Consider the following 27583-nt stretch of genomic DNA (forward strand, 5'->3'; position numbering starts at 1 on the left):
GATCATTTGGATGACCATCAATTTTGCATTTATCATTTAGACTAAAAATGTGTGATTATCTTGATAGGGGTTTTTTGGAATGAATGCCTGAGATGTTGAGGAATTTTCTTTTCTTGTTCCATTCCTCCTCTTTCACAAGGGCAGGAGACTTACTTATTCTAGACAAATTCAGTCTTATCTTATCACAACATTCCCTTTTATGTGCTTTGTAAAAAGTTCCTAACCTTTCCACACATTCATTTTGAACTTTACCTCAGAAGTTGATGTAGTCCATCCATTTTTTGGTATTGCTGAAATCTGCCTATTAGTATTTCTGTCCATATTGGGATTGATGACAGAATTTCTTTTTACAAAAAAAGGTTTCGAACCAAAATAGGCATTGGGCCCTTTGTTCTCCTGTCTGTTTATATCCGCCATTGCCTTAATGTATTTTTTTTAAACAGTGAAGAAATTGAATAATTTTAATTCTCTATGCATCCAAAATCAATATCTGAGTCCTCAGCACCTGTAACAGTGAGGACACTGCTAGTGCTCAGCTGTGACACTTGACTTTTGAGATTGGAAATAGACTGGGTGACAAGTGTGTTACTGTATCTACTACCCATGAAAATGCAGGTGTCATAAATATGAGCGGACAGGTCTTCGAATCCCGTGGAATTAACTACGACACTGAAGATATACTGTATATGCCAACATTGTGCTTTTGACTAGACTGCTTTTTCACTAGTTTGCATCATAACATGTCTTTAACTGGCCCTAACTAAAGTACACCTTAATTCATGGTCAGGTGCAGTCCTTTTGAGATAGCTTTCCATAGTGTCCCCATTGAAAATATTTAGTCACTTTTAATTTGAAAAGGTAGTGTGTGTAAGATGACCAGAGGAAGGGTCATCCAGGACAGGTATTTCAGGATGAACTGCTCGACATACTCGACTTAGACCTAAGCAGGAGAAACCAGCTGACCCGCGTAGGGAAAGGGCTAATTCCGAAAAACAACAGGAACAGGTGTGTCCCTTCAGGAAACAAAATATATATGCCCCGGAAGCGGTGAACCAGTGCGGAAGTCAGAGTAATATGATGCAAGTTACACTAAGTGACATGGAAGTGTATGTCAACAGCTGAATTTCAATCAAAATAAATATCCTTCAGCTACCACAGTAGCGTATGAGGAGTATAGCAACATTAAGCGAAGTGACGGGAGATGAGTAAAAAACAAGGAAGGGCTGGAGCGTCCTTAAGAGGAGGAGTTTACGAAAGTGACACAGCTAACTTTAACAACCCCAGAAACTTCAGCAAAGACACCTATCTGGCAAACCAAAATGATTTTCTATTAGCTATACATCTCTAGAGTAGATCTGAGGTATTTCTGGAGAGGCACAAATGTTTGTTTGGCTGTGAGGGGAGGGGTCACTGCATGGTCCCAGTCTGGGAACGGCAAGTTTTCTTATAAACCCAAGCAACTTTAGCAAAGACACTTATCTGAGGAAACCATTGTGATTTTCTATTAGCTGTGGGTCTGTAGAAGAGATTTGAGCTACTTTTGGAGAGGCACGATTTTTTTGTCAGAAATTAGACTTTTTCCTGTCTAGAAAAGCACAGCTCTGTGTCCATTTGCAAGGAGGAAGCAATATAAAAACGATTGCAAGAATTAAAAAAAACTTATGAAGAACAGCTATTTCCTATTACCTGTGGGTCTCTTTATCACATTCCACCTAGTTTTGAGGATGGACAAAGTGTTGTGCTATAAATGTGACTTTACCTGACCAGGATTATTTTTTCTCAGGCAGGTTTTAGGGGACTTTTATTTTGAAAGATGCTGCCAAGCCAGCGTCTCTTAATGTAGCATCAAGCTACTCCAGGCGAATGCGCTACAATATTAGTATGGAACCTGTAAGTAAGCAGCTAAAATATCACAGGTGGACATTTTGGTAAAGTTTGACATTCGTTTTGTTTTTTTAAACTTTTTTTGTCCCTGTAGTAGTAATGAGCACTGTAATGTGGCGAGCTGCACTCAAAGCGCGATCAGAGCATTACTTTCGGTGTGTTTCTCATATAGCCGAACACACAAAAATAGTCCACTATTATGCAGTAGCTTATTATGAACACGTCTCTTTCAGGTTTGAGAAAATCTGTATTTTGTCTTAATCCAAATGTCAACAGCCAGTAATCAACCAACAATTAAAATTTAAACTTTAAACCGTGCTGTATATTGCACTGCACAGTATTGCGCAGTCCAAAGATTTACTCTGGGAGGCTGCTGCTGGTAAAACTGGCTCTGGCTTGAGTGTGTGTATCTGGATGAATTGTGATGCGTGATGGTTTTCTGATGAAGGATTTCTTCACGCGTTTCTTTAGGTTAAACAAAGGAGGGAGGAAGGGTTATTTCTGCAATTGCCAGTAACCGGAGAACAGCTTATCAACATGCTGAAACCAACCATAACTGAAGACAGACGGGTTACACCTTTAATAAAACACAGTCTGTTTTATTAACAGACACTCCGGCTCAAACCTGTGTCCTACAGTAGGTAATGTCACCCTCATTAATCAACGTGCTTATCACACAAATCCTGCTAAACTAGAAGCGTTGCAGAAGGTGATATACTGTACATGATTTAATGGAGCACTGTTTAATTTGAAGAAGGAAATGAACGCTAAACTCCACCAGGCATCGTGTGTGCTGTTCAGCTATGAACAAGTTTAACTTTAGACAAGGACATGTGCTCTGTTCCCTTTTGTAACAGGGTTATTAGACACAAGAAGAGCAATGTTGGACAATGTTGTGTGGCTCAGGGGGAATTTTTCTGTAAACATAAGAGTTATAGAGGAGACACATTGTGTATCGCGTCTTCTTACACTTGTAAGAATGTTCCAATTTTATTGAGATATGGAAGATATTATTTATGACATTAATAATAAATAATGAATGACAAGCTGGAAAGTGAAGAGTTACAGAGCAGACACGTCGAGTCTCGTCTTTTCAGCTTGGAATTTAACCTCAGAGCGATCCCTTTGGTTTTTATTTCTTACATGGAAAGTCGTGTACTGCTCACAAAGTAGCTGACAACCACTTATTGCTTTAAGGATTTAAAATCTGTCCTGTAGCTTTATTTAATTGAATAGAAACCCGCCATCCTCTTCCAGCAGCTCTGTTGAGCAGAGTTTGTGTTGAGCAGAGTTGTGAAAGAGTTTTATCACCATCGTCAGGGCGTGGGGGTGGGCAGAGAGATGGAAGTGAAAGAAAGTGCGCTGTCTGGCAAAACACGTGTTTTATTACCCTGGGAGTGTGAAGATTGAGTGAGCACGGGGAGCACAGTGACATTAACACACTGAGATCACTGAGATGGACATTGTAGTAAATATGTTGACAAATGTCTGGATTTTGAGTTTCATGAAGCAAGGTAGAATTGTATCCAGCTGTGAATCAGCTACGTGACTTTATCCCTGTGAAGTTCTGGTGGGCAGTACCCCTCGCAGTGTCCTGCCCAGAGAGAGTTAGCTTTCATATAACGGTGTATTATTATGATCTTGCAAGTACGTTTTTAAATGTTTGTAATCAATTTTTTTTTGTGCAAATGGCAGTACTAAGAGACCTAAACTTGAAGTTTTGCAGTTTGGATTAAGCATGACTAGGATGAGAAAAGGTGGTGACCAAGTAAAGAATTGTTGCGTGTTTTGTTCCAAGGTAGAGAGAGGAAAACACACGAAAGGAAATATATACACATCCCAAAGTTACAGAAATAATCTGTCAGATAATGATGCTCATCCTGCTGAGTACATGAAATACTGAAGCAGGGCAGTAAACTACCGCTGCAGTCTATCTCCATCTCCCACAGGAAAATAACCCCAATAAGAACATAAAACACACAATAAAGAATATGCTGATGTAAACCCTGTCTTAAAGGGAGCCGGGTATTAGACTGGCTGTAGCTGCTCAGAGATGCAGCACTGCCTACAAACTACAACACCTATGAACACCCTGAGCCACTTCCTGACAGCTGCGTCACAGTCCCTATTCCTCCTGGCTGTGGTGACGTCAGCAGGTCCCTCACCATTCTGGCAGCTTCACAGTCACCGCTGCGCACACGAGAGACTCACACGGGATTTCATTTTAAAAGTTTATTTTCTCAAAAATTAGAAAACAAAACACAGTAGGGTTTCCAGAGATACAGATGCAGCCATTCAAAGTGAGCGGTACAGACACGTACCGGAGGTAATTGGCTGCGGCGTCGCACATCATGACGCAAGATGACGCGGGGTACCGCGGTACGTGATTGGTTGACCGACAGGGGCACTCGTGGTCCGTTGGTCTGTCGTAGAAAGATTTACAGTACAGTAAACGTCTTTACTGTGCCCATTGTAGATATTGAATTTTACCACTGCATGAAAAGAATAGGAGCATACTGTAACGCGTGTGAAGGCCATAAACGATATTAATTTTGGAACATAAACATACAGTACTGTATATGGCTGGTCTTGGTACTTTAAAGTAAAAAATACACACCAGTATTACATTTCTCCCTAAACATTTTAAGCATCGAAGTCTTTAACTAAAGAGATACCGGAGTCAACAAGCATACTTTTAGAATTTGATTAATAGGGAATATAATATGGAATCGCGTATCTAAAGAATTTAATAACGATATGATTATATTCATCCAGCTGTTTTACATTCATATTCATGTACTGCGACAGGGCTGTGTAGGGCTGTTTCGCCTCCCTCTTCATGTGACTTCCCCTGTAGCCTACTGGTCTACGTGCCTGACTAGCAACTCATGGGTTGTGTGTTCAAATCCAGCTGGTGCTGGACTTTTCTTTTAACAAACATTTCTTTGAAAAAATAGAATAGCGATATTATGGACAATCAATTGACTTTTATATTTCAAAATATTACAACATGATCGATTTTAAGTCATTTTTGATAACAATCAACAAACAAACATTTCTTTGAAAAAATGAGTTTCCCTTGGTCAGAGATATAAATATATAATATTTAAATAAATTAAATTTAACTAACGTGAAATAGCGTGTGAAAAAGTGGTAGTTTTAAGCTTTTCTGCTAATATAATATGGAATCGCATATCTAAAGAATTTAATAACGATATGATTATATTCGTGTACTGCGACAGGGCTGTGTAGGGCTGTTTCGCCTCTCTCTTCATGCGACTGTACCAGGAAGAGGATTTCTTTCTATTCGAAACGTGTATTTTTAGAATATACAAGTTTAAGAAGTAAAAACCTTACAGCGTACACAGATTTCTAAACTGATCAGGATCGTTATCTTTGTCTTATGCATAATAAAGTTCACCACTCTGTCCAGCAAATTAATAATAAACTTTATTTTATATAGCGTTTTAAACGAATAAGTAATTAGATTGCTCATAAACCTAATCACTTGCTTTTTCTTTTTATTTAGGCTCAGATTTCAACTAAAGATCGTATTATTAATAACCACAAGAACAACCAACCAATAAAAACAACCATATAAACATAATACCAACCAAAAACATAGATAACGACCACAATACAAAATCAAATATATCAAACCATTATACTCTCGCAAATTCCTCCAATTATCATAATCCCGCCCCTTATGCAAAACCAAACCCTCCTCCCATCCCAGTTTATCCTCTTTATCATAAACAAAATCCACCTACATTTTCAACATAAAGCATTACTACTTACTGGGTTTTTGAGGGGGGGGGGGGGAGAGGTGTCTTTCGCTGGAAATCTCGCCTGCTTCTACTTTACGAGTACAACCCCCTCTCTGCCGGAGTGCTGGCTGTGACGAATTAAACCGGTTTCACAGGTATTTTCAAAGTAGGAAGTACAGTGTTAACTGGTAGCTGGGCTCCTCAATGGAATCGCTTTAACATGCTAATGCGTTGGTTTAACAATCCGGGAGTGGCAAGCTTCCAATGTCAACTCGACTCGATTGGAAGACAATGAACGTATTTTAGCCATAAATGAATTAATAGCAAACATGGTTTACATAAAAGACATTTTTCCAAGAAAGTTTATAATAATACAATCTATAGTTGAAATCTGAGCCTAAATATAAAGGAAAAGCATTTTCAGAGAGCAATCACGCTGTGTTTATGTAGAAAAAACGATTAGGTTTATGAGCAATCTAATTACCTATTCGCTTAAAACGCTATATAAAATAAAGTTTATTTAGAGATGAATGATCAGTGTCGCAGTTTATATAATTTTCGTAGGAGGGCTTGGACAGAATCCAAGTGCATTTTTGCAATTTACGTTGCATTGTCCAATGTGCTGTTGTAATACAGTTTAGAATACAGTTAGTCTAAGCTTTATCAGCTTTATTTATGGGTTGCAATTTAGAAAAAGTCAAAAACCGCACTCAAAATGCAATTTAGAGCTTTCTGGCAAGAGGAGACACCCAAATTATAATGTAACATGCCACTGTTTGTGCATGAACAAAGTTATACTGCAATTTTCCTTAGATACGCGATTAAAAAAAATAAATTTTTTGAATCCCCGGCGGAACACACTCCATAAGAATCAGCGCTTTTATACAGTATATCGCCTTTAAACACATATATTTAAACATGCGTTTACGATTTAAATCAAAACGCGATTCAAATCAATATAAATGTTTATTTTGTAACGCATTGGTGACTATTCATTGTTATTAAAAAGACTTAAATTCGATCATGTTGTGATATTTAGAAATATAAATTTGTTTGGTGCGAGTGAGGTTTTATTTAATCTCTGACCAAGGGAAACGTTTCATTTTTTCAAAGAAATGTTTGTTAAAAAATAAAGTCATAGTTCCATGGGATTCAATCACAGACCATGTGACATGGGAGTCAGGAAACTAACACACAGCGCCACCAGATTTGATAACACTATAAAAATGCTATAAAATAATGTGACTAGGCACAGAACAAGTTTAAAGCACAGTACAATAATAAATGCTGACCTTGACTTTAGAAGCATAAATTACCTTACACTCAATTTAAACACAAGCTGTCTTTAGCCCTCTAAGCTGGTTCATACAGAAATGTAGAGATCCAGGCTCAGAACACACAGCTTCATTAGCGAATACATATGCAGGACAACTAGAGAAGACGTTTTACAGAGGATGGATTTTTAGAAACATCCCATCAGTGACATCACTGAAGTCAACTCCTAGGTACTGTAACTGTCGTGTGGATAGTTTCACAAGAATCAGACAAAGGTTTAAGCATTGCTTGTTCTAGATAAAACTGCAAAAAAAACAACAACCCATAATTTACTTCTTTGCGGCTCTGTTTGCCCAAATCATATATTCACAACGTGAAATTTAGAAAATAATATTACGTAACCAAAATCCGCAATATGGAAACAGAACCTGTGTAATTGTTGATAGATGATGTACTCGTAACATTTTTACAAGACAAACTACTACATTTAAAAAATGACTTGTATGTACTTGATATCTCTAATCAATCCACGGCGACATTGTTAAAAGCAGAGTCCCAGCACAAAACAAAACTAAAACGCCCTGTGCATACCGTTTCGCGTGTCTTATTTGTTGCTCAAAAGTAATTTGACCATATGAAATGCATAATATAAACCTAGAAACATATACGTGAGCAGTATTTACATACTGTAGTATCGGTGTTAAGACATACTTCTCAAATACTGTAAATCAAGTTAAAAATATCTCAAGACCGATTTTGGTCATAATGAAACCATGTTTCGAGTTATATCTCCCTCTCTCATACATGTTATTTTCCCTATTTAAAACTTTTACTGTAATTTAACACGTTTAAACACAACACAACACCGTCATTTCTAAAATTACTATTATATTTATGACATCATCTCACTACCCGCCATTAAACGCGTCTCCCAGTATGAGCAGTGGGACAGAGAGCTGGGAGAGAGTCAGCCTGTGTTCATGAGTCAGGGACGGGTTTAATCTCCACACTGACAGCAGGCAGCAGCTCAAGGTCTTTATCTGAATCCCCAGTACAGAAGACAGGATAGATCTTCTCCCCCTGAGTGAAGACCATGTCAGTGAAAGTGTAGAGATGAGCTCTGGACTCCACTGTGTAAAAGGAGACATTTCTCTGCTCAATATCCACACACACCCCCAGCTTCCTGGGCCGCAGACTGAGGGGGAGAGGGGTCTCAGGATCAGTGAGAGCAGAGAAATCAGGGTAGTAGTCCAGACACCAGTAACCCTGCTGGGGAGAGAAGCTGAACTCTCCTTTCCTCTCTGCAGACTCTCTGGTCACTCCTATTCTCCAGCTGTGATTCAATTCCACCTCCCAGTAGTGTCTCCCTGAGGTGAAGGCCTCCCTGCTCACAACACATTCCCAGTCATTGAATCTGTGAGGATTGTCAGAGAGATCTTGTTCCTCCTCTACCCATCTCACTCTCTTCCCATCCCCAGACAGGCTGAGCTCACAGTGAGCTGTATCAGGGTCCAGAGTCACAGCAGCTGGGGAATAAAACAGCAAACATCACAACAGGCTCCTGCCGATTACATTCCAGTTCAACTCCATTATGCTGTGAAATGTCTTTGTCCCCCAAACACACTGCGTGAGAAAAACAAGTAAATTACTCATTATATATTTTCCCTTCCAGAGAAACGACATATTCTGTCATTGTTTCAGTATTACACATGGAAGTGATCCCCAATATCCTCTAAATACAAACATAAAACATTTGTTTTCATTGCGATTCAACTTTTTTTTTTTAAACAACATTATTAATAAACACAGGACTGACTGGACTGCAAGAGAAACTACAGCCCGACCACTCGCTTTCAAAAACTTCAAAACCCACCACAACGACCTGTATATTGTAAGAAACTGGACGACCTGTCTTTTAAAATGGTTTATTTCAAATCCCAATTCAGCAGCTCGTTCTTCTCTAAAACCATTTTCCTGATGACACAGAATAAAAGTGCTGAATTCAAAGAGTGTATAATGGTCAGAAAAATCTAAAGTCAAAAGCAATAGTTTGCTGAAATAAAGGACTTCAAACTTACTTTGAAAATGCCAAGAAATATCCAAAGTATTCAATTTAAACCAGAAATAACACATCCAGAAACCCGGAGAGAAAGACGAGAGAAACAGAGGCGCTCATACTGACTTCAGACTGCTCGCGCTCAGCTGTCTGCCTCTCTGATAGGAGACACCAGCTGTCAATCAGTGAGCTCTGTCCACTGAGAGACGGGGGCGGGGCTTATACATGTTCAGACTGAACGGGGGTTTTAATCAATTCAATTCAAGAAGCTTTATTCACATGACTAATGAACACTGACTTAATACTCTCCTCATACTTAATACTTCATATTGAGTAATACGTCCCTTTGCTTGTCTGCCTGTCAATCTAGTGAAGATCAAAGATATTCTAATCAGCTCTTATTTTTTTTACTCCTGGAGCCTAGAGAGGCTGACACAGCCACCTACATGAATTTATAAAAACACCTGAATTCATTTCTGGACTCAGAGCGCCTTTAGTTCAGTGATGAGAGAGGACGCACTCTTCTGGGCACTGCAGCTCTGAAGCCGACACGACAACATCTTCCACTGATATTTCACATTTGTTCTGTGTAGAACAGGACACAGAAGAATATCATCAGACTCCTCTTTCTGGAAAACAATAATCTAAAGGAGCATGTGTTCTGTCTTTTGTACACATGAAGTACAGCACTGTGTCAGTGAGTGTTCCCGGGTTAAATGTGTGTCGTTTTTACCATTTCTGTTACAAGTTGAATTGACACAGCTTTCCAAACGTCTGTTCTTCTTGATGTGAAACTGCAGAAACATGTCCTGTACAGGGTGTTTGCTCACTCTTTAAACACTGAACAGAATACATTTACGATGACTTATACCTCCTGTTGACTTCCTGTCACTGTTACTGTTGGTCCCAGTAAACAGCAAGCCAACAATGGACAAACTGTATAACGGGCTGTGTGCTGTCCTGAATTATTTTTTTTTTTGTCTGTCATTCCTCTATCTCTTCACATTCATCAGCATAAAATACACAGAAATACTGTTTCTTCTCCCTTCAAATTACACCTCCCCTGCATTTTACTGTGTAATTCCCAATTCAAGTGTATTTGATGTCTGCATACTGTAGTTTAAAAGCGTTTGAGGATTTTGCAAGTGACCAACAATAACACAAGACATTCTTATTTTAGTAGGAAACCAAAAACAACTGAAGGACACCAGAATATGTCTCCACAGCTGAAAGGTTCTGTTTCTTCTCTTTTCAGCAGGAATAAACCTTTACTTGTAACTTTGCAGCCTACGCATGCTGACACAGCTACCTGCTTGAACTACTAACCAAGAATTTATTACTCTTGACCTACAAATAGTTCCTCAATTCAAACAAAATTTCCTTAACTTTTATTCTTAGACACACAGTCACCGTGTCACACTAAGAAGACACTGAAACACAGAAGCTAAATTTCCTCCTCCTGCCCTGTGAAGACCAACCCAAATCTGAGGTAAAAACTACAATCATTGCTGACAGTAGTGATTACGATGAACTGATGTTGAAATCACTGATCTATTCTGAGTCAAACACTACACTGAGTCTCTTACTGAACCCACATCACTGCAGCCTGTCTCAGCAGAGCTCACAGCTCTCAGATGTATTCTCCAGCCCAGGAAACAGATTCCTTACTGACAGATAAACACCCCTAGCACCCCTCTCTTACCAGGACTAATAAGACACCTGATGGTCAAGAGCCTCAGACTCTGGAAGAGAAACAGGCCACAGAGACTCTTACTGACTGGACCTGAGAGCTCTGTCAGGACACACAGATATGGCCCCTGTCCTGGGAAGAGCCCCTCATTCCCAGATAAATACCCCCTGACTGAGAGGCTACAGGCATCTGCCCCAGACCTGTCTGTAACCAGACAGGTGTAGTGACACCAAACCATGAACCTCAAATTACAGCTCTCAGTAAACACATCATGTTAAAATGTGCACATCAGAGTGATCCTCTCCTGGCTCCCAGATTTCCTGCTGTTCCTCTTTAGTAGAAGCATGAACAGTCCAGAACAGGAGAATTCCTCTCAGCTACTCCATGTCTCTCAGATACAATAATCACAAACAGAGACACCCTGGTGTACTGAACTCAGATTAACCCTTTACACCAAGTTTCCCATCTTCACGTAAATCAGTACCAGTCACCTTCCAGTCACCTTCCACCTGAGACACAAGTCCTTCACTCTCAAAACAAATTAAGAAGATGCCCTCTCTCCTACTATAAAAGGACACATGATTTTGCTGAGGTGTCCTTTGAAGGTGGCCTTCAGAGAAAATGCGTTTTCTACACTGTCAGTCCCTCCAGGTGTCACGATCTGGATCCCTCCTCTTAAGGGAGCTCCGACCCTTTCATATTTTAGTTGATTATGTGCACCTGCCCCCTGTGTTGTCTCATTATTTAAGCCTGGTGTTCTCGCTATTCCAGGCTCAGCATTGGGAGATGGACCCCCGGAAGCCCGCTTACCAGCAGGTCCAGGAGAGACCTGACGGCATAGGCTTCATTATGACATCCTGACCATCGGAGCGCCTGGCCTCGGTATCCTGTTTTTATCTTCCTGGTTCCCTGTCCCTGTTCTGGATCCCGTTACGGATTTTAACTGTGTTTGTTTCGCCCTAGATGGATCCCCCAGTTTTGGACTTTGGACTGCGCCCCAGATTCCCCCTTTTGGACTTCCCTAAAACTGTTTGCCATTGTCACACCCCCCTGTCTGTGAACCTGCCCTGATCCTCTTCGTCTCCTCCCCAATGTCCTTCTCCACTTACTTCTGGATTATACCGTCTGCCAGGGTCCTGAGCTACACTTCACACACTGGCTCCTGTTACACCAGGACAGACTCTAGCCTTTAGACTGAAACGCTGCATGGAGATAGAAATTCCACCAAGAAACTTTGATTGATCTTCACAGCCCACATGTAGGATGTTACAGAAACATGAGAGTGAAATACATCTCCTTCTGTTTACAGACCATGAACAACCATCTCACATTAAAAAGACCTTCTGGTCTCAAGACCTCAATAACCCCAGACACTAGGGCTTAAAACAGCATCTCTGTCATCAAGAAGAGACAGACCTACCTGCAGCACTGCACAGCCACTGCCATTCTGAAACACAGAGATACAGACACTGTTAATCACAGTCACACACTGGAACACAGAGACACAGACACTATTAATCACAGACACACTGGAACACAGAGAAACGGACACTGTTAATCACAAATACACACTGGAGCACAGAGACACAGACACTGTTAATCAGAGTCACACACTGGTAATAAGATGTCAGTACAGTCACTGCTGTCAGTCAGCAGAGTTTCACACAGTGTACATACGTGATTTAGGTAGAGGAACTCGCTTCACAGGATCTGCAGAGGAGAAGTAGATCTTTATTGTATTAAAGACCATTCTTGCTTCTTATCTGTTATTATAGCAGAGTTTATACTACAGTCTGCAGTCAGTACATTTCAGGATCCCCAGTCTCCACTGCAGTGTGAATCAGAGTGTCAGTGAGTGTGAGCATCAGTGGCAGTAAGACTGAGCAGCACAAGGCAATAAGACACACAGACACATCACAGGACACCCTGGAGTCTGGTGCCTGAGCCACTGAGAGAGATAAGAAAGAAACACAGTCTGTCCACAACAGCGAGCAGTAATTTCATAAAGAACCAGCGGTGATACTGAGAACTGATCATTGCTCAGCCATCATTGTCCTGTACCCATAGTGTCCAGTATCACTGACTGAGTGACCTGTACCCACAGTGACCAGTATCACTGACTGAGTGACCTGTACCCACAGTGTCCAGTATCACTGACTGAGTGACCTGTACCCACAGTGACCAGTATCACTGACTAAGTGACCTGTACCCACAGTGACCAGTATCACTGACTGAGTGACCTGTACCCACAGTGACCAGTATCACTGACTGAGTGACCTGTACCCACAGTGACCAGTAACACTGACTGAGTGCAGGACACATTGCTGTAATAAAGTGCATTTTCTTACAAAAATGACGCCCACTGGATTTTCTGTCTGTGTGCATCTGAATGTTTCTTATACAGTGTGTCTCTGATCTACACACAGTGACTGTCTGCAAGCTTGACTTTCTGAATTCAGACGTGTATCAGCAAGTATCAGAGTGTGAATCAGAGTGTGTGTCAGAGTGTGTATCAGTTTATGTATCACTGTTCCTGCTGTGTGTTTGAGCTCCAGGTATATTTCAGGGGGGAGCTGTTGTGAAAAGAGACTCACAGTGTAAAAGCTCTGCTCTGGACCCGGGCTCTGGAGTCAGCAGACTGTAGATTTCAGTCACTGGGGAGACACACAGAGAAATGTCTCATCAGGGCTACAGTAACAGAGTAACAGGAATAACAGAGCTGTTCTACTGTACTGGGACTGTAGTTCCTATTGTAGCAGGACTGATCTACTGTACTGAAACTGTGGCTCCTATTGTAACAGACTGTTCTACTGTACTGGGTCTGTAGATCCTATTGTAACAGGACTGAATCTACTGTACTGAAACTGTGGCTACTATTGTAACAGACTGGTCTACTATACTAAGCCTGTAGCTCCTATTAAAATGTTCTTGTTAAGCTATATAATATATAGCACTAATATATAGTTATATAGCACAATATAACAATACTGTTACTGTCATAAAGATTTGTGAGACTAGAGCTTTTAAGATGTTTCACCTAGAAACTGACTGATAAGCTGCTCTGATAAATGCAGTCACTGCACAAAAAATCTATAAACAATATAAGAGAAAAAAAGGAAATGTATAAGCTGTTCAGAAAGACATCAGTGTGTTTCTCCACCAACCTGTCATGGAAATCTTTATTGATTCCTTATTGCAAAGATCCTCCAGTCGCTCTTTCAGTCCAGAGACAGCACTCCTCACTGCCTCAGGAGAGAAGTGTGGACTGACAGGGATGCTGGGTGAGTCTCCAGCTCCAGGAGGGACACAGACAGATTGGAAATTCTGCAGCAGGGGAGAGAAAGAGGAGTTTCCAGTCAAACACAACATACATTCCTGGGGAGAAGCCAGAAGCAGCTCTGTGTGAGAGACACCCTTCTGTACTGCAGAGTCACAGAGCAGTGATGTTACCTGGAGGAAATGGATGTGATCCTCTGTGTGTGAGAGCTGGTTCAGCTCAGCATCTCTCCTCTTCAGCTCAGTGATCTCCTTCTCCAGTCGCTCTAGAAGTCCTTCAGCCTGACTCACTGCAGCCCTCTCTTGAGCTCTGATCAGCTCTGTGACCTCAGATCTTGTTCTCTCAATGGAGTGGATCAGTTCAGTAAAGATCCTGTCAGTGTCCTGTACTGCTGTGTGTGCAGAGCTCTGAGGGAGGAGACACACACTGGATTATTACACAGGAAAACTCTCAAACTACATTATGTTGTATACTTTGTTTCCAAAGGGTACTGTCCAATGTCCAGCTGGGGCAATGTGTGTCAGTGTGTCCACTCCTCTGGTCAATACCCACTCTGAGTGACTTCACAGCCTGTCTCAGCTTCTGCAGCTCCTTCTCTCTCTCCTGGAGTCTCTGCTGGGTTTGTGTCTGTGTCGCCCCCAGCTGCTTCTGTGGAGAAACAGAGACACTCAGGACATTTGTGCTGTAAGAGAATCACATCACAGAGACACTCCTTAGAGTCACCCTGGAAAATTCACACTCTGTATCCCTGATGTCTTATCCACATGAGATGTGTTTCCTGGTCCTGTCTGACAGGCTCCTGTTTCTTGTCTAATCTACACCGGCAGCGTGTGCAGCGCAGCAGAGCATGAGTCTCCACCTCCTGCTCAAGTTTTACACCTCACACCTGGGTCTGCACATCTGTATGTGAAGTGAAATGTAAAAATGAGATAATTGTGATTCTAATTATATATAAAACATAATCTAGAGATTTCAGATTTCATTCATCTCAATATGACCGGTCTTGGCATCTCCAAACAGAGGATTTCAGCACTACTGATGAGCCCGGTTGCTACTAGTTTCCCCTGCAGTCAGTGGAGACCCTGTGGCTGACGTGCTTGACTGCTGGATGAGGTTCTGGACCAGTAAGACCATGTGTTTGACCACATCTCACATCCTGTCTGCTTCTGGGAAAATTCAGATCGTTTCAGAGGAGAAAAGGGAACATGTTCTGTGTCAGATCTGACTCCAGCTGAGCCCAGCGTGAGTCTTGTATTTAATAGCGCATGTGAAGGTATTATACCACAGTTTACAACTGGTTTTTGTGTCTGAGATAAACCACCTGCCTATTAGATCCCCTTCCCAGCACTTTATTTCAATCCTGTTTCTCTGCTTTCTGCGCCATAGTCCTCAATATGATAAATGAATCCTTGAGCACTGATATCGTACCAGTGGCCTTCACAACTGCTGCTTGTGAGAAACCCTGTGTGAGAAAAAGAATCATGGCTCTGGACAACCTGAACAACTTTCACCCTCTATCCAACTTTCATACCCTTTAATTACCTTTTCAAGCAAAATGTTTAGAATGTGCTGTTAGATTTCAGATAATAATCCTCTTTGAACTCCAATCTGGTTTCAGACAACTTCACAGCACAGAAAGTGCCCTGACTTCAAAGCACAGAAAGTGCCCTGACTTCACAGCACAGAAAGTGCCCTTGTCAAAGTCACTAAAGATCTTCTAATGGCTCCTGATTCTTGTTCTCTTTCTGTCCTCATTCTTACTGAACTCAGTGCTGCTTTCGACACTGTCAGCCATAACATCACACTTTCTTGTCTTGAGACTGTGTTTGGAGTTTCTGACACTGCTCTTCAATGGTTCCAGTCTTACCTCACTGATCACTTTCACTTTGTCTCTCTCTGATTTTAGCTCTGAAATTGTACCTGTTAAGGAGTCACAGTCAAAATTGAAGAATTTGAGGGTGATATCTAATCCAGGCTTGACATGTGCAACAGATTGCCTAAACATCATTCTTCTACCTCAGAAATACCACCAGGCTGCATCCTACAGCCTCCAGAATTTGGCAGCCAGAATTCTGACCAGGTCTAATGCAAGTGATCACATTACTCCTGTCCTGGAGTCCCTGCACTGACTTCCTATCAGGTTTCATGTTGATTTCAAAGTCCTCATGCTCCCCTAAAAGCCTCTGCATGGTTTGACACCTCTGTACCTGTCAGAGTTACTATCATCCTACTCCCCATCTCACAACCTTCACTCTTCTAATTTTGGTCTCCTGTCTGTCCCCCAAGCCAGCACTCTGGGTGACAGGGCTGCTCTGCTGCAGCCCAGAGCTCTGGAATTCTATCCCTATGGATATCATAGAGTCACATTCCCTGAGCTCTTTCAAATCCAGACTCACAATCTTCTATTCATTAAGAGCTTTAATTTAACTGGGTCTGTTTCTGCCCCTTTGCTTTTCTGCTGTTTTATCAAACCCCTTTCTACCTTCTACCTTCGGTGTTCTGTAAAGTGTTTTGAGAAGCCATTTTAAAGATACCATACCTCCTTTCTCTGTGCATTTGTTGTGCTGTAAATTGCTTTGCCACTTTTAAAGATGCTATATAAAATAAAGTTTATTATTAATAATAATACTATTGAGGTGAAAATAAACCATGACTTCATTAATGAGGGTGCAGTCTGTTACAGAGGTGTTGAGTGTGCTGTGCAGTTGTACAGGTTCATCGGTGCTACATGAGGACAGTAAAGAGGGAGACAGTGAAGTTGAGGAGGAGGAGATAATGAACAACAGACAGAAGAACAGGAGACACTTCAGAGACACAACAGTGTGGATCACAGCTGAGTACATGAGCAGGACTCAGCAGTGGAGAGATACAGCATTATGGATACAGTAAATACAGTCAGGAGATCAGTTAGAGCCCCAAATATCCTAAATATCCATTTTACATCTTGTGTTAGACACTCAATACAGACTGAAATTCCTCACCTGTTTCTCTGTCCTTCCTGCTGCAGCTGAGACAGTATCATGGCCTCTGTGTTCATCCATTACACAAAGATAACAAACACACTTCTGGTCAGTACGGCAATAGAACTCCAGCAGTTTTTCATGAGTGGAGCAGATCTTCTCCTGCAGTTGTCCTGTGGCATCAACCAGCTTGTGTTTCTTCAATGGAGCAGCTTCATAGTGAGGCTGGAGGTGAGTCTGACAGTAAGAGGCCAAACACACCAGACAGGATTTCACAGCTCCCCTCTGTTTCCCAGTGCAAACATCACACAGCACATCTCCAGGGCCAGCAGGACTGTGAGCAGGAGGAGGTGCACTGAGCCCTGTCTCCTTCAGTTTCTCCACCACTTCAGCCAGGATGGTGTTTCTGTGAAGATCAGGCCTTGGAGTGAAGGTCTGTCTGCACTGGGGGCAGCTGTAGTTCCCAGTCTGATCTTCCTGATCCCAGCAGTTATTAATACAGCCCATACAGTAACTGTGTCCACAGAGCAGAGCCACTGGATCCTTCAGCAAATCCAGACACACTGAGCAGCTGAACTGGTCCTGAGAAAATGGAAAAGTACCTTCTGCCATTTTTCTGACAAGTAAAAACTGCACAGAGAGGAGCAGTAGAGACGGAGCTGCAGTGAGGCTGTTTCAAGTGAAATGAAACTGATCTCTGAGTTTCACTTCCTGGATCTGCACAGAGCTGCAGGGGTGTGAGTGTTAGGGGGTGTGATTGTTAGGGGTGTGATTAAGGATTTTAGAGGCAGTGGTTTAGAAACAGCTGTGATTTCTTTGGTGGTTGTTGTTTCAAAGAAGGTGTGTTGCTGTGGGGGATGTGAATCACTGTGTCATTTTGTGTCAGCCTGACAGAGGGAAGTTTTTTTAATAAACCTGGATGTTAGTAACTGCTCGTGTGAAGTCAATCCAGTGGTTTGTGTTCCCAATAATCAAAACAATAAAATACTAACTCACTCACACACCATGAGAAGATCAGAACATGATGGTGACAGACAAGAGGAGGCCAGCTGGCCCATCCAGCTATTTAATCATTTGGAGTTATTTGGCTCCAGGATCTCCTCCAGCTGTGTTGTGACAGAGGGGTGTCACAGCTCCACATGGTGCAGACGATTTCACTGTCCGGGTGTGAGCTCTTACTGCGAACAGTCCAGCCTGTTGTGTCTCTCTCTCCAGGCCAGTGAGCCCAGCCTGCTGCCTGGCTCTGCCCTGCAGCGTGTGGGCCAGCAGGGTACGTCCAGGGCTTCGTGCTTCACCTGCGCAGTGACCCCCTGTGTGAGCCGCACAGACCTGCAGAGCGCTGCAGAGAATCACAAGCTCATCTCTACACAATTAAAGAGCTCAGGAGTTTTAGAAATGCAGCAGGTGTTTCTTTGAAATGAGCAAACAGAAAAAAGCAAATCATGACCAGACATTGTGCAGAGGAGGAATGCAGGACCACCTGTTAAAGCTTAGGTATACAAAAAATCACAGAAAGCTGTGTTATAAAAGAACATTATGAACACTGTTCGGTGTTTGCTGAAATGAGATAAACATATTTGAATTGTATTTTAATGGAAACGTATAGAATGTAAAAGTATTTTAGATGTTGTGTAGTTGTTAGCATTGAACTGTGTTGGATGCACAGAACCAGAAGCAGTAAGCAAACATACAGTATCTGATCCTGATCCATGGAGCCAGCATCTCAAGATGTTCATATTCAGAGGTAGATTGTTTAAACAACAAACTAGCTGTGGATACTGATATCCCAGAGAGGTGGAAAGGCTGTTGCCTTAAGCCATCTCTTTAAAATTTATCCTCAGTGAGTAACTGCTGCCATCTCATAGTGAGTTTCTTTTTTTATAATCTTTTCACATGTGATGTCATTAAGAACAATAAGCTCCTGCTTTGTTTAACGAGTGTTTCAAAATAAAACTAACTTTTATGGAAACTCTGCTTTAGGATAATTAATAGACGTGAAGTTAAAAGAAATTATTTACGTTGCTTGATTAATTTTAAAAACTAAGATATGGAAAAGAGCTCAGACTAAAGCTCTGAGTGTTCCTGTCCTGTTCACTGCACTGTCTCTGGAAAAGAGCTCAGACCACAGCTCTGAGTGTCCCTGTCCTGCTCACTGTACTGTCTCTTGAAAAGAGCTCAGACCACAGCTCTGAGTGTCCCTGTCCACTGTCCTGTCAGTGTGATGGCGGGTGAACAGAAAGTTTGAGGGGCTGCTGTATTGATTGTACTGAGCTGTGTTTGCAGATCTTGTTAGCACAGGGTCAGGAGCTGTCAGAAGAGTCACATGAGGTCCATAGTAACATAAAGGGCATCAATGGCACAGATTAACTTCAGGCAACTGAAGATTAAACACAACTTTCATATAACTGAAATGATCAACAACTCTCTGACCAAAATGAATAAAAAACAATTAAAGAGACAGTAAAAGAAAACAAGTTTCAAACTCTGTTCCCACCTGCTCTCCTGCTCTTGTTCACTGCTCAGACACAGACTCAGCTCAGTGGGAATGTTGCTATGCAGGCTGGGTGAGTTTGTGCTGAAAGAACAGGTCTGTGCAGGTAAAGTGAAAGAAGGAAGAGAACTGTGTGCCTGTAGCAGTGAACAGCAGTTACAGTATGTGTCCTGTTAAAACATAACCAGCCCCTGTATGTTCAGGCAAGGCGCAAGGCAGGTGGACGTTTGCTGTGATTATAACGAGGTGCGTACCAGCCCTCAAAATTTGTGGGATTCCATTCCTGCACTTTAGCTGTTTCTCCATCAGGCTGCGTTAAGTTACCTCCCTTTACATTGGCATATATGTTCAGAGTAGTTCTATGTGTCCAATCTAGTCTACCTAGATGGTCGTTCATATTAAAAGGAATGACCCCCAAGGGCAGCCCTCCTTGTAACGTGTAACGTGGTATGGCAATACATACCCAGCACAAGCTCTGATTATTCCTTACTGACAGAAATAGCTTTTCTCCCTGATCCCTATGTTTTTCTGGGTCCCCTGTTGGACCCGCTTCTCTTACATCAAACAGCAAAATGGCAGAATACAAAAGTTGTAGCTGGTCAAATCTGCTTCTCTTGGAGAAGCTCGCTGACAGTGAGTGACGTGGATCCAGCGGTCTTTCCCCTCCAGCCTGACGGCTGATCCAGTGGTCAGCAGCACCTGGAACAGTCCTTCCCAACGGGGCTGCATGGTGCTTGAAGGAAACCTCTTGACCCAAACCCACTCGCTACAGAGCAGATCATGTCCTCCTTCTGGTTGTGTCCCCAGGCCTCCAGCACCCGGTCTCAGTCAAGAGCTGTACTTACTGCCACAGACAATCAGTAATTCAACTCAAAGTTCCTTTGGTTAAGTCTGGGCTGCCCAGCAACCTCATGGGCTGCCCTGTGTCCTGACAGCGCTAGAGCCCATCGTCTCACAGGCCCGAGGAGCCTCCTGTAATTCTTGCAGCCATTTGCCAGCATGCACCATCCTGACGTAGGCCTCACCTTCTCTGTCCTGTTCTCCAGGCCTTAAGGCTGCCTTTCTTCGGCTAGAGTATTCCCCTTAGCCACCAGTGAATCACTTTTACAATGTCCCTTACAGTTATCTATCAGCTGACAACTGTATTTACTGCACAGGACCTCCCACTGGTCATGTTAATGGTCTGTCTTTGATGGTGTTGAGGTGCTGTATCCCCTGTGTGTTTAGGAAAGGAGAAGGAGGAGAGCTCAGTGGCTCACAGGACACTTCCAGGAGAGAAGCTGTGCAGGATGTTGCTCTGAGTTTTGCTGGCTGTTTTTCTGTTCACCAATAAATAAACCAAATAAATACAGCATCAAATATGATTTAAAAAGCAGTCCACCATATGTTGACATTTTTTCCTACCATAATTAACTACCTCTGTTAATATTTTTTAAATAGTTCATTACCTGTGCATGTGGTCTGTTTTTCTCAGGTAATTGCACTGACCAAAATGTCTGAGAGGAGCTTAGAAACACCTTCTGTACAGTATCTCAAACACTGGCTTTAGGGCCTTGATAAAAGGTCAATTTACAAGGGTCCGCAAACAATATTGTGACAGAATCTCGCTCATTTTAATTTGTGTTGGCAAACTAGCTTTATCATGTACCTGCCTCATCATGCGTTTTTCAAAATATAATATACTGTATATATAGAAATATAAAGATTTTTAATTCAGTGTCAGTAGCAGGATGAACTTAGGACTCAGCAGCTGTCAGGTTGCAGAGTTGGTGCAAGATGTTAGTGAAAACAGGTATTTATAAACGACCCATTTCAAGAAGGAAAAGAATCCGGGTAATTATATATCTAACAGGATAGGGAAAGCACAGAACATACTGTAGGTACAGTTACATTGTTCATTTTAGTATGCAAAGCCATTTAGCAAAGAGGGGATGAGAAGAGTGACAAACTAGTATACTTTAGATTTTTTTTTTCTGAACCAGGGAAAATCTGATCATGTCTCTCTATAAAAATAATGAAACACTTTATTTTATATAGCACATATCCAAGCATCTCAAAGCAATAGAGTAGGTGTAAAAACAGTTATAAGGACCACAGATTACAAAGTAAATACATATAAGAAAGACAAGCAGTTCGAAGTGCTACCCAATTTAGAAAATTAAATAGATACAGACACTAAATAACCTGAAAAGAAAGGTTTTGAAGTTAGATTTAAATGCACTCAGAGTAGTTGCCTCTGATATCACTTGGGATACGAATCCAGAGCTCTGGGGTGCAGCTAGAGAAGGTCCTGTCACCCACAGAAAGTAGATGCTCTTGAGGACAGCTAGAAGACCAGAGTCAGACAGACAGAGGTTGCAAGGTGGGGAGCAGACAGATAATAAATCAGATAGGGACTGAATGTGGATGAGGATTTTGAAGTTGACTCGAAAACTGATAGGAAGCCAGTGCCACGACTTGAAGGCAGGTGTAATGCAACCCCATCAGGATTCTGGCTGTCAAATTCTGAAAATATTGGAGATTTCTCAGTGTGGATTTAATTACCCCAGTGAACAGGGTGTGCAGTCATTAATTCTAGAAAAAAGCTTTTCTTATTTCACCAGTACCCTTTAAAAGAAACTAAATCAGTGTTAGTAACAGCTTGTTTTTACAATAACAACAACAACAAAAAAAAAACAACGTATGCAAAATAATGGCATACCGGTAATTAGAAATGAATATCAGGTACTGTATACAGATCTTCAAGGTATGGTCAGAATAGGAGATGCCAGATCACAGACACTGAAAGAGGAGGCTAGAAAGATTGAAAAAGAAGCAAGGGAGGATGTATGGACAAAAGATCTACTAGTGGTAGAAGAAAGTTAAGAAAGTAAGAGAAACTTGAACAGTGAGAAAAACACATAGAAGCTGAAATGTGGACCTGAAACATCCTGTAGTAAGTGTAAAGGTGAAATGAGGAAAGAAGAGAAGCTGGGATAGGGATGAAAATTACAATGGGGTTTTCAGTTTTTCAAAGCTTTTCTAAAAAGCTAGAATAACTGACTGACTTAAAAAAGTGTTATCTGCAGGCCACAAGAAATGGTAGTACGATTAGACAAAGATTGTCTGGCACCATCAGAACATGTAGTAGAAGAAAAGGCACAGGCTAAAAGTAAGTTTTAATGGAGCATGTTAAGTCTAGAGATGTAGGTAGGAAAAAGATCATTTTGGGAAATTGAGGAATACACAGACGACACGAACACTTCTAAGAGGCTTTTGATAAATAGATATGAGATGTTGTGTGCTGCAGAGGAAGATGAAGTGAACAGACTCACTGAATATCCACTGTTGAATGTTTAAGTAGATACTGAAATGAGGATAATATTTTAGATTTTGTGTAGTTGCTACCATTGAACTGTGTGTTGGATGCACATAAATTGAAGGAATGGGCAAACAAAGCAGATGCTGATCCACGGAGCCAGCATCTGAAGATATTTGTTTAAATACAGACTAGTTATGGATACTGATGTCCCAGAGAGGTGGAAAGGCTGTTTCCTTAAACCAGCACTATAAAATAATTTATCCTCAGCTCACATGTATCTCAAAGTGGGTTTCTAACACTGTGTATGCAGTAGTTACACAGTGCCTTTAATTCCATGCATTTTCTAATCTTTTTACAGAGTAGCTGGAGTCTATCCCAGCAAGAAGCAGATGCAAGGCAGAATACGCCGTGGACATAGTGTCAGTCCATCACAGGGCATACAAACATACACAAACACACACACTCACACAAGTGTCAGTATTCCCATAAGCCAATTAACCTAACAGTATGTTTTGGACTGCAAGAGGAAATTAGATTACCTGGAGAAAACCCACATGAACCCAGAGAGAACATGCAAACTCCAGACATACAATACCTCAGGAATTGAACCTAGGGCCTCAGCAATGCTAACCACTGCATCACCATTAGAAATGGATGGATATCTAGTTCTAGTTCAATGATTTCCATGGAGCCACGGAGACATCTGGTGCTCCTGTTGTATTTATGAAAAAACATACAGAAAGCATGCAAACCACTGTGCCATCCTATTCCTTAGATAATACATTTAATTTTTCTATACAGGTAAGACTATTATTAATTGTTGATTGTTAGAAAATATTTTAAATTATATCATACCCTAATTTTTTGTTAATTTCACATTAATTTCACATTTTACATATTGTCTCATAGTCTGATTTAACATACCTTTGAACAATGGTTTGGAAATTAATATTTTTACAAGATGCAGGAAAAGTGCGACAATTTATTAGTGCTAATTTTAACATTATTGATTACTAATAGTTTATATTCACACCTGACTTTCTTATCTAGATGTATTTAAAATCATTAACTAAGTGTGACATAACATTCAGAAATCGAGAATCGTTTTGTGGCATTTGTATAGATGGTACTTCGCTAAAATTAATAAAATTAAAAATGATTAAAATCTATAATTTATCGATAAAGACAAAGATAATTTACTATACGTTGTTTAATTTTAAGAACTAGGTGATAAACGCAGAAGCGATTGGTGCCGTTTACACTCCGCGCTACAGAAAGCTCGTGTTGTGCTGCTCCTCCTCTCGCTCTCGGTGCCGCCCCCCTCTGATGGAGCGCAGTGGGCGGGACTCTATTCTCACAGCCTCTGATTGGGGAAAAACAGACCAGCCGATCTGTCCGACACAACAGGAAGAGAGGAGAATGTGATTTTTTTTCTGTATGAAAGTGTTTCGTTTATGAAATTTCTAGTATTTTAAACATTTAATTAAAAAGTAAAAATCTTACAGTGTACACAGACATTCTAAACTGATCACGAGGAAGAAAAATCACCCATTTGTAGCGCATAAAAAGTGGTTTTTAACTATCTAAACCATTTTTTACAGCTTTTAAAGTCATGCAATGTTTACGTTAGGCAGGGCACCTCATTGTATCTTATTTTATTTAAAAAAAAATAATTTGCACATCATGTTAACAAGCTGTTCTCCGATTACTAGCAATTGTAAATAATAACCCTTCCCCCCTCATTTATCTTAAAGATTTCCGTGAAGAAATCCTTAAACACAAAACCATCACGTATAATTCGCCGGAATTCAGTACAGTCGCCGGAATCAAATTTTTCCTGAAACAACCTACCAGACCAAATCAGGTACTTTGACTGAGGTCTCCTTCACCCCAGGCAGCTGGTTCCCTGTTGACGCTGAAAGACTGGGTTCAATCCCTGGTGGTTTACTATATAGTAGTTTTTTATTATTATTCCAAGTTTAATTGTTAGCTGATGACATTTGGAGTAAGACAAAATATAGATTTTCTCAATTCAGGTGTAAACTTGAAAGAGACACATCATGTTTACAATAAGCTATAATAGTGGACTATTTTTATGCATTCGGCTCTGATCGCGCTTTGAACCGCCTGGGTGCAGCTTGCTACATTACAGTGCTCATTACCACTACAAGGAGGACAGAAGTTTTTTTTAAAAAAGAAACGAATGTGAAAATGTTTCCAAAACGTCCACTTGTGATACTTTAGCTGCTTAGTTATACAATTCCATATTAATTTTGTAGTGCTCTCAGGTTCACGTGGGGATTCGCCCTCACTGCTGCCGCCTCAGGTAAGCCCCCCACCTTCGGGGACTCGAACCCGGGTCACTGGCGTCACTCAACAGGGACTCAGCCAGTTGAACTAAAGGAAGATCTCCCGTCCTGCCTGCAGGCTGCGGTCCCTGCTATTCACAGGGAAGGGCGGTGAAGTCACCGCGCTGGTCAGCCGGCTTGAACAACCTGCAATATTGTAGCGCGACCGCCTGGCGCTGCAGCTGGGGTGCACGGCGAGGGGCAGGACGGGAGGAGTAGTGGTCAGGCAGGGACGAGGAGAGCCGCTGACCAGTGCTGCTGACGCGCGGGCGCAGGAGTGCTGTGTGTTTCTCATGACGGTTGGAATCCTGTACATGAGAGGTTAAGCTTTATTAGCTCGACCGGGCTGCTTCACAAGGTGCATCCGGATACTATTATCATAATACAATTCACATGCGGTATGATGCGCCACGCCCACCACATCTTAATGCAGCGTACTCTGCACATTTTGAATGGCTGGATCTGTATTTGTGCAGATAAGTGCAAAGCAAAGATATCGCAGGACAAAGACAGCTTATTTACAACTCCAAGTATCCACTCGCTACTAGTCCTTGAACATTATTTTTAAGTCTGGCGCAATTTCAGTGCCACATAGCCTTAACTATTGCTCCTGTTACTCCTCAGGCAGTTTCTTTTCCCAGATAGCCAAGAGCTACAGTGTGCTCTTAACCCTTTCCTTCAATATCATATATTTATATATCTGGTAGTATTACAGTAGTCCACTTTCTTTGGAAATCAATCTGACACATTCACTCGTGAATACTTTGGAAACATTTTGATCTGTCCATTTCAGGTATGTTTCTGAGTGGTGTGTTGGTACAGTGGGATTGGTTCATGTCTCTCAGACCCTGAAGGTCTGTGTTTATTCCCACACAGGGCAGAAGAAGTTTTCTTTTAACGAATGACTCCTTTTTTAAAAAATTAAAAAAATTAAATAGTAACCTGTATTGACTTTTTATTACTTTTAAATATGTGTGTTCAATGTTAAATGATATTATTACAGTGCCTTGCGAAAGTATTCGGCCCCCTTGAACTTTTCAACCTTTTGCCACATTTCAGGCTTCAAACATAAAGATATCAATTTTTTATTTTATGTGAAGAATCACCAACAAGTGGGACACAATTGTGAAGTGGAACGAAATCTATTGGATTTTTGAAACTTTTTTAACTAATAAAAAAAATGAAAAGTGGGGCGTGCAAAATTATTCGGCCCCCTTGCGTTAATACTTTGTAGAGCCACCTTTTGCTGCGATTACAGCTGCAAGTCGCTTGGGGTATGTCTCTATCAGTTTTGCACATCGAGAGACTGAAATTCTTGCCCATTCTTCCTTGCAAAACAGCTCGAGCTCAGTGAGGTTGGATGGAGAGCGTTTGTGAACAGCAGTTTTCAGCTCTTTCCACAGATTCTCGATTGGATTCAGGTCTGGACTTTGACTTGGCCATTCAAACACCTGGATACGTTTATTTGTGAACCATTCCTTTGTAGATTTTGCTGTATGTTTGGGATCATTGTCTTGTTGGAAGATAAATCTCCGTCCCAGTTTCAGGTCTTTTGCAGACTCCAACAGGTTTTCATCCAGAATGGTCCTGTATTTGGCTGCATCCATCTTCCCCTCAATTTTAACCATCTTCCCTGTCCCTGCTGAAGAAAAGCAGGCCCAAACCATGATGCTGCCACCACCATGTTTGACAGTGGGGATGGTGTGTTGAGGGTGATGAGCTGTGTTGCTTTTACGCCAAACATATCGTTTGCATTGTGGCCAAAAAGTTCGATTTTGGTTTCATCTGACCAGAGCACCTTCTTCCACATGTTTGGGGTGTCTCCCAGGTGGCTTGTGGCAAACTTTAGACGAGACTTTTTATGGATATCTTTGAGAAATGGCTTTCTTCTTGCCACTTTTCCATAAAGGCCAGATTTGTGCAGTGTAAGACTGATTGTTGTCCTATGGACAGACTCTCCCACCTCAGCTGTAGTTCTCTGCAGTTCATCCAGAGTGATCATGGGCCTCTTGGCTGCATCTCTGATCAGTCTTCTCCTTGTCTGAGCTGAAAGTTTAGAGGGACGGCCAGGTCTTGGTAGATTTGCAGTGGTCTGATACTCCTTCCATTTCAAGATGATCGCTTGCACAGTGCTCCTTGGGATGTTTGAAGCTTGGGAAATCTTTTTGTATCCAAATCCGGCTTTAAACTTCTCCACAACAGTATTACGGACCTGCCTGGTGTGTTCCTTGGTCTTCATGATGCTCTCTGCGCTTTCAACAGAACCTTGAGACTATCACAGAGCAGGTGCATTTATACAGAGACTTGATTACACACAGGTGGATTCTATTTATCACCATCAGTCATTTAGGACAACATTGGATCATTCAGAGATCCTCGCTGAACTTCTGGAGTGAGTTTGCTGCACTGAAAGTAAAGGGGCCGAATAATTTTGCACGCCCCACTTTTCATTTTTTTATTAGTTAAAAAAGTTTCAAAAATCCAATAGATTTCGTTCCACTTCACAATTGTGTCCCACTTGTTGGTGATTCTTC

General features: G+C 41.5%; 1 protein-coding gene and 1 long non-coding RNA gene across 4 annotated transcripts; one reads left to right on the forward strand and one right to left on the reverse strand.

Moving 5' to 3' along the window:
• Positions 1-1857: 1857 nt before the first annotated feature.
• LOC138242985 (uncharacterized) lies at positions 1858-13025 on the forward strand. Of its 2 annotated transcripts, XR_011191857.1 has the most exons (5): positions 1858-1928; positions 2356-2525; positions 10381-10471; positions 11444-11554; positions 11636-13025. It is a non-coding gene; the product is annotated as an uncharacterized lncRNA (long non-coding RNA). The 2 variants fall into 2 exon arrangements; XR_011191856.1 differs by having other exon boundaries at positions 11444-13025.
• On the reverse strand, positions 7394-17588 carry LOC102685491 (E3 ubiquitin-protein ligase TRIM39-like). 2 transcript variants are annotated; one of them, XM_069198452.1, is made up of 8 exons: positions 16931-17588; positions 14502-14597; positions 14123-14356; positions 13837-13996; positions 13267-13326; positions 12350-12382; positions 12093-12119; positions 7394-8452 (listed from the first exon to the last, which is right to left on the reverse strand). In XM_069198452.1, the coding sequence occupies exons 1-8, from the start codon at positions 17519-17521 to the stop codon at positions 7905-7907; spliced, it is 1749 nt and encodes a 582-aa protein (XP_069054553.1). In that variant the 5' UTR covers positions 17522-17588; the 3' UTR covers positions 7394-7904. The 2 variants fall into 2 exon arrangements, with proteins under 2 accessions (XP_069054553.1, XP_069054554.1); XM_069198453.1 differs by lacking the exons at positions 12093-12119; positions 12350-12382.
• Positions 17589-27583: the final 9995 nt, after the last annotated feature.

The sequence above is a fragment of the Lepisosteus oculatus genome, chromosome 14 (genome assembly GCF_040954835.1).
Source record: "Lepisosteus oculatus isolate fLepOcu1 chromosome 14, fLepOcu1.hap2, whole genome shotgun sequence".
Classification (NCBI taxonomy): Eukaryota; Metazoa; Chordata; class Actinopteri; order Semionotiformes; family Lepisosteidae; genus Lepisosteus; species Lepisosteus oculatus.

Bases quoted from the DNA above. Each gene is read 5' to 3' on its own strand.
- LOC102685491 (XM_069198452.1), bottom strand. From the start codon at position 17,521: ATGGCAGAAGGTACTTTTCCATTTTCTCAGGACCAGTTCAGCTGCTCA. The intron at 14,357-14,501 runs GTGGGTATTGAC...CTCCTCCCTCAG, and splicing joins AGGCTGTGAAGTCACTCAGA to AGCTCTGCACACACAGCAGT. The intron at 8,453-12,092 runs GTAGGTCTGTCT...TTTATTCCCCAG, and splicing joins GTGGCTGTGCAGTGCTGCAG to CTGCTGTGACTCTGGACCCT.